Source organism: Gossypium hirsutum, chromosome D09, assembly GCF_007990345.1.
Source record: "Gossypium hirsutum isolate 1008001.06 chromosome D09, Gossypium_hirsutum_v2.1, whole genome shotgun sequence".
NCBI classification, from domain to species: domain Eukaryota; kingdom Viridiplantae; phylum Streptophyta; class Magnoliopsida; order Malvales; family Malvaceae; genus Gossypium; species Gossypium hirsutum.
In genome coordinates this window covers 48,395,958-48,408,110 of record NC_053445.1, presented here as the reverse complement: position 1 = coordinate 48,408,110, position 12,153 = coordinate 48,395,958, and the positions used below count along the sequence as shown (strand labels likewise).

At 32.6% G+C, this 12,153-nt stretch overlaps 1 protein-coding gene and 1 long non-coding RNA gene across 2 annotated transcripts; one reads left to right on the top strand and one right to left on the bottom strand.

The window, feature by feature from the left end:
• Positions 1–2,722: 2,722 nt before the first annotated feature.
• On the bottom strand, positions 2,723–6,231 carry LOC121220971 (uncharacterized). The gene is made up of 3 exons (XR_005918257.1): positions 5,841–6,231; positions 5,107–5,217; positions 2,723–2,922 (listed from the first exon to the last, which is right to left on the bottom strand). It is a non-coding gene; the product is annotated as an uncharacterized lncRNA (long non-coding RNA).
• A 2,998-nt stretch (positions 6,232–9,229) lies between these two features.
• LOC107890745 (uncharacterized) lies at positions 9,230–10,575 on the top strand. Its single transcript, XM_016815272.2, has one exon. The coding sequence runs from the start codon at positions 9,730–9,732 to the stop codon at positions 10,447–10,449; it is 720 nt and encodes a 239-aa protein (XP_016670761.2). The 5' UTR covers positions 9,230–9,729; the 3' UTR covers positions 10,450–10,575.
• The last annotated feature ends 1,578 nt before the right edge of the window (positions 10,576–12,153 follow it).

Genomic DNA, 12,153 nt, shown 5'->3' with positions numbered 1-12,153 from the left:
CTTGAATCTTTAGTATCCTTTTGGTTGAATTTTCAATGCATGATTGTTTGCGAATTATCTTAAAACATTATTGATGAAAATGACAAATTGAGAACAATTAATTTGAATGCGGGTTGAGGATTTTGCTTGAGGACAAGCAAACGTTTAAGTGTGGGGATATTTGATAAGTGCCAAAAGTAACATGTTTTAGCCTCATTCTTAAAGCGTTTTTTGGATGATTATTCGATTTAAAATGGTGAATTTTATGTTCATAATCCTTTAAATTCATGTTTTTACACTTAGGAGAGTATTTGGGAGCAAAAGGACTAAACAACGAGAGAAAATAGAAAAATAGGAACAAGTTTCAGGAGCCACACTGGCTGAGCGATTCCACATGAGCTAGACACAAAGCCGTGTGAGCCATACGGGCGTGTGTCAGACCGTGTAGAAATCGTAAAATGCACTCCAGAAATGCAGAAAAACGTAATTTTTAGGTTTTTCGGGCATTCTAAAACCTATACATACCAAATATAAAGAGAAGGGAGTGAGCCATCATAGAATACTCAAGAAAACAACTCAAAAAACACCATTGAAGCCGACTCTAAAGTAGATTTCCATCAATATTGAAAACCTTTATCGGTTTTCTTATTTCTTGTGGTTATACTGTCTTCTAGATACTTTTATTTGCGATTATGAACTAATTTTCTAAATACCTAAGGGAGATAAACCATATGATGAATTATGTTGTTTAACTTCTATTTTACGCAATAAATACTTACATCTTGTTATCAATTATTTGTGCTTAATCCTTGGTTTAATATTTTTAAATTATCAATCCATGCTTGATGTGCTTAAATCAGAGGAGGAAAAGTTTCTGTTTAAGAGTAGCTCTAGCATAATTGAGCATGCAATCCTAGAAATAGGACAATATAAATCTACCACATTAGAGTCAAATCTAATAAGGGGATCCATAGATCGAGTTAATGCGATATTAGGGGTTTTTATTGGAAAGAAATTTTAATTAATCAACCTAAAGTCAGTTGCTTTTACTCTCGAAATAAATATTAGCCTAATTTAGAGATTTCTACAAATCAAGATGCAAAGTGAAGAAATTGTTTAATTCAGATTGATAATGACAGATAAAATCTAGGTGGATTCTTTCCTGGGTATTGTTTCGCTTCTTGGTTGTTAATCATTTGTCTTCCTGATTCGTTCTTTGTCGTGTTCTTTAGTTAATTAATTTAGTTAATTTTATTTTTAATCAATCTCTCCAATTTTTCAGTTAATAGAATCTTCATCCGTTTTACTTCTAAAATCTTCATCACTATACTGTTTAATTATTTACACAAGAGTTTTCGAACTATTTCAGTCGGTTGAAGACTCAAAGTTACCACAGGATGCTCGACAAGGGGTAGAAATTATAGAGCCTCCGAATTGGCTCACGTTATTTCTGTGAACTACTGACTCATTAAGTTGAAAGGAAATGTTGACTTCACTATTTGACATTTACAAAATCGATAAACTATAATTTACCTCTTATTTATAAGTTGGAATATTACCATTTACCTCATCAAGGTCAGTATGGTCAGATTTTATTAGCATTCATTAAATCTGTAAGAAAATATTCTTAACCTCATTTTTAGTCATTTGTGGAACTTGTATACTATGACTTGCACCAGAATCAGTAGTCAGAATGTTACTATTAACTTCATTAGTTTCGTCACGATCAGATTCAAATGACATCTTTATAATTTACAATAAAATAGGGGTTAGATCGGATCGATCCATATCACACTATCACCGATTTATATGGCATGTAATTTCTAGACTTCGAACACGTAACGTTCAATCCAAGAATCGACTAAACTGTGACTCTAATACCACTAAATGTAATACCCATAACCTGTTTCCGTCATCAGAATAGGGTTACAGAGTATTATCGTACAATTTGGAACATCTCATAACAATTAACATCTAATAATCATATCAATTTCACAAATACAAATATAATTCAGAATGAAATAAAAATATTTTACGGAGCCTAAATCGAGCCTACGAGACCTTAAAAATATATTAGGAACAATTAGGGACCAATTCGAATCAAATCAAGAAGTTTAGAGAAAAATTGAAAAATTTTCAAAACAAGGGTTACACGGCTATATGTCCAAGACATGTGACAGAGTCCAGACCGTGTGCCTCCAGACATAGCCGTGTAGCTATCCCACAGGCCCGTGTGGCTACTCCACATGCTCGTGTTCTCACCTGTGTGTCCACCTGTGTAACTCACTGACTTGGCTCACATGCCCGTGTCTCAGCCCATGTGCCAGTTCGTGTGAACCCTGCACCTAACACACTCGGAGCACACACCCGTGTGGGTTGCTCATGTGTGACACACGACCATGTGACAGCCTGTGTCCCAGGCCGTGTGTGCCTAAAAATGACTCAAAACATGCACTTTTCACATCTAAATGATTAGGTACCTAAACCATTTTATAACACATGATCATAAGACTTCAAAACACATTCGAGAACATCCAAAACATGCTAAATCATTCAGCCAAGACCCTAATCCAATGTGTCAACAAAGACACCACAAGTCCAACCCTACGATCTCATTACCTTAGCAAATATACACAAACCACAAACACACTCAAATTCAGTCCCAACTTACCATATCTAATTCATGCCAACTTATCATTCCATGTTCATCCATTATGCTTAAGTTTAGAATTAAGGATGCATATCTAACAAAGTTATTCAAACCACAACCTTATATACACAACAACTATACAATGTAAGTAGTTAGGAGCCATTACAAAACATAATCAAATTATCCTATTACATGCCATATAAGCCAAGTTGAATTCAAAATCTACCAAAGAGGTCCTCGAGTAGTGTGATTCTATGAGTTGATTCGATCTCCTGATTTCCACAAAACGTAATCTACAAAAAAAAAAGACAAGGAAACGAGTAAGCTTACATAAAGCTTAGTAAGTTCGTCGATTAAACAATAAAGCTTACTAAATTAAACATAATAATTAAAATAACAAGATAAATGAACAGAGTTCCTGTCAATAAGGTTATTATCAGAATTCTTGTCAATCATAGCTCACAACAAGTGAGTAATGCTCAAACATTAGTTCAAATCAAATTTCAACATTTCAACAACATTCGTATTTCTTACTATCACAATGCATAATCTCTTGAACATATAATGATAATACAACATTTACCACATTTACACGTATATACTATTACGAACCACTACCGTTTCGCATATCAAATCACATTTAGATCCTCATTTATTTCCATTCGATGAATATTGTAAAGACGATTGAAACTCCGGTACACGTTTCATATTGTGCCATGGTCCAAATATGGTCTTACATGTGCATTGTCATGGCCTTGCGTTCATAGTTCCATAACTCGGTTATGGTCTTATCATCAGAATGCCATAACCCAGCTATGGTCTTACATATATACATTGCCATGGTCCAACCATGGTCTTTCGTATAAATAACTACCATAGCCTCGCTATGGTCTTACGTATACATTGCCATGGTCCAACCATGGTCTTATATCCAAACAACGGCCATAGTCTCACTATGGTCTTACGTTTATAATTTCCATAGCCTTGTTATGGTCTTACGTACGAATGCAGTCTGTCTCCATTGATATAAAAAAAATACCATTTGAGTAACTTTTTACAGTTTCAGTTCTATCAATAAATCAATTTATATGTTAGTAATTTTATATCATTTAAGCTCTAACATTCATAAACAATTAGAAATATAATTGAGTTCATATTAGATGAACTTACCAGAGCTAAACTGCAGAAATGACAAAAGTTCAATGACTATTCAGCAACTTTCTCTTTTCCTCAATTTTCAACTCGTTCACAATCTAAATAATAATTTTAGCCAGTTATCAATTTCCAGCAACATAATTAACTATTTTTTGCAATTAAGTCATTTTTTACATTTTTACAAAATTACCCCCAACATTTTACTTTTATACAATTTAGTCTCTAAGCTTCAAACTTGTAATTTAACCAATTTTAACTAAATCAAAATTCAACCGAATTGTATCCTATTCCATTATAACTCATACTTGCTATTATTTTACATCAGGTCCTTGTAATTTTATCACTTTAACATTTTGGTCCTTTAACATTGAAATTGCAAAAAAAATTACTTTACGAAATAGTATTATTTAACAACCAAGCTTAATAATCTACCATTGAGCTTCAAGAATACACTAAAATCATCAATGGTATAATCCACAACGTTTAACAGTTTTACAAATTAGACCCCGGGTTAGCTAGATCAAGCTAAAATGAACTTAAAAACATAAAAATTACTAAAAATGAGCAAGGTTTAGCTCTTAAATGGAAGAACCCTAGTTGGACGAACTTGTTTCTCCTCTAAAAATGGTGTTTTCGGTTTTCTTGAATGGATAAAGAAGATGATAGCTTTTTAAATTTTGTTATCTTTTATTTTTCATTAACCTATTTACTTATTTACAAAATTAACCTTTAAATTACACTTATAATATCTCTAACACATGTTCATAATTGTCCATCACATATATATATGGCATAATTACCATCTAGGTCCATTTAATTTACCTTTCCAATTAATAAAACTAAACTTTTTCATTCTTTACGATTTAGTCTTTTTTAATACATTACTAAATGATAAGAATCTAATAGCAATTAATCACAAAACTAGAGAATTTCATATCCTTCCTACCGTTTGACCATTTAAGAAAAGTCCAATTACACAATTGGTCCTTCAATTATATTAAATCAAATCAAACAACTTTATTTCAATTTAACCTTAAACTAATTAGGACCTAATGAATAAATATCCCAAAGGTCAGTGGAAAGTCAAAATTACCGAACCAAACTTAAATTCACCTATAATAAGACTCTATATATATTTAATAAAAATATTTACGATCTTAAATTATGGAAGGTCCCAACGTCTCATTTTCAATAACCACTTGACTTGGGATTGAACCACTTTTACTTATCTATTCGTTCAATTTATAAAAATTATTAATCACGAATTCAATATAATATTGAAATTGACTCATAAATATTAAATAATAAATATATAGACTTACTCATCGGATTTGTGGTTCCGAAACCATTGTTTCTGACACCACCGAAAAATGGGTTGTTACTTGCTTGGGAAGGTAACTCGGCCAATTAACAAGTCTAGCTACCATCATTAGCTAACAAGAGATCAAAAAAGAGAAAATTGAATAATTGAGTGATCATTTTGTAATTTTTCATAATTCAGTGCGCAAAAGAGAAATTTACTAATAGTTGAGTGACTACTAGTGTACTTTACCCAAATAAATATTCGAATAACATATATGTTTATAATTTAATAATTTGATCTACCCTACCCATTTCTTTTTTTTTTAACTATAACAATGTTTTCAGAATTGGACTGATGGTCGAATCAGTCAAATAACTATTTTTCATTTCGACCAACTCGTCTAGTTTTATTAAATAAATTATTTAAAAATTCAAATAAATATAAATTTTTTTTTAAGAAATAGAGAAAATCGATTCAACTAGTCCCTATTGGTTCATGGGTCAACCAATCTAACCCCTGTAATTATACTAGTATCTAGACCAGTTTCCAATCCAACCAATCCAGTACGGTTCAATCAAAATCTAGATCATTGTGTAGTTCTTTTAGCACATATGTAACATGAATCAAGACAATAAAGGTAAATAATAGAAAATCACCAGTATCATTCCAAAAAAAAAAAAAGAACACAAGTATATTATAGTCGAAATTATGAGAAAATTAGTTTTCAAATAAAATTTTCATTTATTGAGATACCACATTATCCCAGCCAGAGATAGTCATATGAAACCAAACGGGATTCTAGCAGGTGGAAGAATATGAAACTCCACACAATTTAGCCATTTTCGCAATCTCAACTCTGTCAAAAACACGTTTGACATCTTCTATCTTCATGTACTCGCAATAGCATGATGCTTGTTCCTTCATCTTCTGGCAACAACTGGCTGATGGAGGTGGCTTCTTATACGCGTTCAAGCATGAGCTGTACTCCAAGGGGTTATCCCATTTCGGCGCTGGCACTGCCTCTGAACCTGAAAACAACACCACCACTAGAGTCACCATGCACAAAACAATAAGGGAAAATCTCTTCATGTTTTTTTTAAATAAAAAGTTAGCTAGCTAGGTGACTAATACTGGTAATTTGTGATGGTGTATTTTTTCCAATGAACTTTGGCACAATTTATAACAGTTGGATTGGTAATTTCCGAGAGTGTTGGAGAAAACGTGTAAATGTGTAAATTTGGTAAAATGATGTTGTTAGGTTTACTATTTTTGAGAGAGAGATAATTTGTGGTAAAAAAATTGAAACATGCCTACTAAGCCTGGAAAATGGATTAATTTTTTAGATTACTGCTTATAAAATTATTATCTTTTTATTAATTTTCCCTCGGCTGCACTTGTTTCATGGAAAATGACTTACAAGTCATCGAAAAATAAGTTCATTTTCCTAAAATTTTTTGAAGTAATAATCTACTTCAAGGTTTAAAATTGTTAATATAGATTTCCTCGAGGAAAGTAACATAAGTTGAAACCTTAACCGTTTGGTCTTTTGGGTTATGAAATTATCCACTCTTACTTCGTTTTGGACTGCCAACAAACATGCACAATTCTATCTATGCTTCCAACTTTTTTGCATCTTTAGCCAACACATAGGTTGGGTATCCCCAATTCCTAAAATGATTTAGGCCTAGCTTCATGTCGTGCCACATTTTTTATGGATCCTAAGGTGCTTCCTTAGTTTGTAAGTAATTTAGAATATAGCAAGTCGTTAGTAATGCTTACCCCTAGAATGATATTGACAATTGTGAATAACTTAACATTGAATAAACTGTATCAAGTAAGGTTTTGTTCCATCTCTCTGCCAAGCCATTTTGTTGTATAGTATGTAACACCCCTAACTATCCGGTCATTACACGATGGATGTGGCTTGTATTCTGAAAGTGTCTATTGCTCAGTATAAACTGAACAAACTTATTTGGCATTTCAATAGGGATGGTGTGTATACGGTTCACTCCGGGTACCAGTTAGCGCTGTCCTTGAACGCTGATATTGAATCTCTTTTTCTTGAGGGACCATGGTTGAAATTATGGGGATGTCGTGTACTGCCGATGGTGAAGCACTTTCTTTGGCGTTGTTTATGTCATTCCATTCCCACGAAAGAAAGGTTGCTTGAGAAAGGGGTTTCTATCGCTGTTGAGTGTGCCTTGCTGTTTGAGTGAATACTTGGATCATGTTTTACTTAACCGCAGTAGAGCACGAACGGCATGGCAGCTTGCAAGGTTTCAATCCGCACCTATAGTTGTGATTTTATTATTTTTCTTCTAAAATTGCCTCATGATCGGCTGCAACAGAGAGGTATCACAAGTTTATGGTCCTTGTGGTTTCATCGTAACCTTTTGTGCTAGAAGGGTGTGTAGGTACAACAGGTTGGTATTGTGGCTTTTGTAGACAGGAATTTTCCTCCTATTATTCGATTTCTCTTGGTTTTTCGGTTAATGAATTTGATTATGTTTTCCTTTAAAAAAACTATTAATTAAGGTTAAAAGATTTTTGTTAAATTCTAAATTATTTTTATTTTTATTTTTATTTTTATTTTTATAAGTAAAGTTTTATACTTTAATAGTTATTAATGCGATAAAATAAAGTTATAACTTAAATAGAAGTTTAAGTGTATAAATAGAGATTGATTCTATCTTTTAATTATCATCTAATTAGTGTTAGAGTTATATTAATACCAGAGAAATGTAAGATTATTTTAATTGATAAGTTAATATAATATTTTATTTTTTTGGAGTTGTCTAAGATTATTTTAATTGATAAGTTAATATAATATTTTATTTTTTTGGAGTTGTCTATATCGTGTAAAACAAGTATTATTTTATACTTTTTTATGTTATTATTTATGATATAATATTTCAATAATCATTTTGTAATCATCATTATTAAATGTATTTATTAATTTAATGTAAATATCTTTTATATTTAACCAATTTAATGCAATTATTTTTTGCACTTATCGATAATATTACTATGATTGATGCATGTTGTTTTGCCTATTTTTATTTTAATTTAACATTATTATTTATTTTATAATATAGTTCTAAATTTTTATATTATTTTCAATAATTTTATGCATTAATTCAAAGATAATATTGAGAAGAAAAAACTTAGACATAGTAAAAAAAAAAATCTTTTGATAGGTTTATTAATGTTCATAATAAATTTGAATTGTCGTTTACTTCTTATATTTAAGTTAAAAGAAACAACTTCAACAATTTATAAAAATGTTCTATTTTATGAGTTCTTTTCTTTTTATGATTTGAAAGAGCACGTGAATAAATAATCTCGTATAATTTTATTATTAATTCTATATTTGGTATTAATTGTTTTTTCTTTACTTTGTATAATATACAATTTTTTTACTTCGTATTTTATTTATTATTAATTTAAAGTATGATAGTAAATTCTTTTATTCATAAAATATTATTTACATTAAATGTGTTATATTTTATATATTATTTTTTAAATTTATAAAAGAATATGTCTATTACCTACAACTCATATGAGAAAGAAAATTAGTATATATAACAGCGTAAGTTTAGAAAAAATTTTGCACTGGTGAATTTAGTTTTTATTGTTCATTATATTATCGAAATTGTTGTTCAAAATTTTTATTATTTATAAGATTTATTTTTTTTAGTAAACTTATATATTAATCATCAACAAAGTAAGAACAATTATCTCCAATCCTATGTCTCTTCAACATACGGAAATCAAAAGCACTATGATTCGACTCTATAATAAAATAAAGCGACGTGGGAAAAGCATCCCATAGATGATACAACCGGCATTGGACAAAGCTTTATCTAAGCAAGCTCATGAGCCACTTTGTTAGTAAATCGTCTAGCCCATTGGAAGGACAAACGCTGCAACCATCAAGAATCATACCAAGCTCAGAAATGTTGAAAGAAGATTTAGTAAGAGCCATTGTCCCATCATTACAGTATATGATTTAATCCTAATTCCTCAAGCCATGAAAGAGCCTTGCAGAAAGTAAGAAGTTTTGCCATCCGCACACAAACAAACCATCATGATTTCGAATATAAGAAAGAAATTAAAGCTTTGATTGTTAGTCGATATAAAAAAAATCCCCCTGCCTTACCTTTATTATTTCCATAAAAAAATCCTTTATTTTTACATATTCATTTTCAGCTAGATTGAAAGTCATTATTCTTTAACTAATAACATAACAAAATACACATTTTGTTGGCACAACAACAAACTATCTTATTTCTTTTCTAAAGAAAAACAGTATTCAATGGATAAGGATTAAAGTTTCTATTAAACGACATAAGTCCCATTTCCAATTCCAAGCCTCGGTTTCCGTACAAAGTCCACCTGGATCTCTTCCACCGCTGCCACATTTCCATCTTCATTACCTCAACCCTCCTATCACCTCCTCTCCAACTTTCCATTTCTCCCTTCCTTAACTTACCCCATCCAAGCCTTTTCTCTCACTCTCCTCTGCACTGTAACTTTTCCAGGAAAAATCTTCATACAATATTTCTTTCACTTTCTTTCTTTGCTAGAGGAAAGATAAACAAACCTGCTACTATTCGTCATCACATCTGAGAAAGAAAAAAAGATGTCAGGAGGGGTTGGTACAACCTGCAATGATATAAGCCTACCAAATGAAGGAATTCAAGGCCATGAAAAATCATCCCACCCCAATCCTCTTAAACCGACTCGATTTCTCACCCTCAGGCAACTCAATTGTCTCGCCGTTATGATCATCGTGGCGGCGAGCGGCATGGTCAGCCTCGAAGACTTCGCCTTTGTGGTATTTTCTATCTTCTACATGTACTTGCTTCTCAAAGTTGCCTTCCCTCGGAAAATCTCTCCACAAACTTCCTTGGTTTTCGATCCAACGAACAAGATCCTTGGGTTGTACGTGACGGTGGGTGCCATTATTGGGCTTTATCTCCCGGTGGCGTACATCTTTCACGGCATCCTGGAGGGCGATAAACAAGGGATAAAGGCAGCGGCGCCGCATGTATTTCTGTTGGCAAGTCAAGTTTTCATGGAAGGAGTGGCGTTTTCAGACAGGTTTTCGATTCCGGTTCGGGTTTATGTTCCGGTATTTTACAATACGAGGAGGATTTTCAGCCTGGTAGACTGGTTGAGGTGTGAGTTTACAAAGTTGGATAACGAGTATGCGGGATCTGGTAAGAGAGTGTTAGTAGGAAGAGTGCTGGCTTTGGCTAATATGGGGTTTTGGTGCTTCAATCTGTTTGGGTTCTTGTTGCCTGTTTATCTACCTAAAGCTTTTAAGATGTATTACTCTGAAACTAAGGTCAAAGACTGAATACAATAGTAGAGTAGTTGAAATGAAATGTTCTCATTTCATATCTTCCCACTAAAGTTAAAGTGGTGTGGTTTGGTTTATGTAATTTTAATCCTTCTATATAATGTGTCTCTGTAATTTTGATCTTATGGTTGAGGTTTCTAACATTTATGCATACATGTGCAATCTAACATTTGAAGCCACTCCATGTCCCAAAGTGTTAAACTCTAGTCCAACAGATGGTAGAATGAGTGATGCCCAAAGTGATGCCCTAAGTAGTGAGTTAGAAGTAGGTTGGGTCCATTCTGTCTACTCTACGTTCTTGCATCATTTCGGCCTAATCCACTCATGCTAACAGCATCAAACTCCTAATTAACAGTGACAGAAGGGCAGATATTAATCCACCATCTCTCTCTCTTTGATAATAAAACTATAATCAAGACCCTGTGTGTTCGGCTGTTTGGACAGAAGTTCGAGTCTAAAAAATCTAGATTTAGATAAGATTTTGGGTCGGTTTGAGAATATACTTATTATATTTTATTTAAATTTATAGTTATATTTGTAAATTAATAAATAAAACTCTTAATTTAAAAATCAACCTAGCACCGTGAACAACAAAAGAATAAGCAAATGCTACATGGTAAGCCCAAATCTCACTTACAAACCATTAACTCAAAAAGTCTAAAACCAAAAATAAAAATGCATGTAAATGGTGTACAAGGGAGCTCGAGTTAAAAATCATATGGATGCAAATACAATCGCTATGGGCGTTGTTTTTTTAGTATTTGAATTTTACAAAGTAAATATTATTTCATATGGTAATAATTAACATGTAACAGCATCAAGTACATCATGATTATGCATACTCCCGTACTGTCAATTACGTGACACTACAAGACAAGGAATGATCCCTTATATATACGTGACACTACAAGACAAGGAATGATCCCTTATATATACTGTAAAGTATGAAAAATTAAAGATCTCCTTTTCTCTCTTTGTTTTTTCTTCTCCCACTTTTAACACTTGAACTCTGACTCTTCACTTGTTATGGTGAACCGGCACTCTTATTTTCACCACCTTCTTCTCCTTGTTGAAATTCATGATTATAAGAGCATCCAGTGGTATTGACACTGAAACACACGAGTTCTAGCTCTGCGTGGTGTTCATGTAATAATGGGGGTCAGAAACAGTGTTGCCGCTAGAGATATCAAAGAAGCAATTGTCAAGGAAATTCCCCATAGCTAAAGTTGATGCAATGGAGCTGGACCTTAGTTCAATGGCATCCGTGAGAAAATTTGAATCAGATTTTAGCTACTCGGATCCTCCACTAAATCTCCTTATGTAAGCAAACTAAAATAGCGGGAAAAATAATAATCATAATTTGCCAGCCGAAGTGGTGAATGATAAGTGTAATAGTAATCTCTGTGCATGGATGTGTTACTTGTGTTACCAATCTCCAACTCCTTGTCTGTTTTTCATATAGCTTATTTTCGGGCATGCTAACAAGGGAATCAGACAACAAGAGGATGATTTTGTGTTCGTGCTTTCGTCAGCAATAATGCAAGAATTATAGGGATTCCTTTCACCCTTTCAAAGGACAAAATAGAACTACTATTTGCCACCAACCACATAGGTATGTTGGCAGAAAAGTGATCTGAATGGTATTTTAGTTACAGTATTTACATTGAAGCATCAGCACACAACTCTAGAATGGAAAACGGA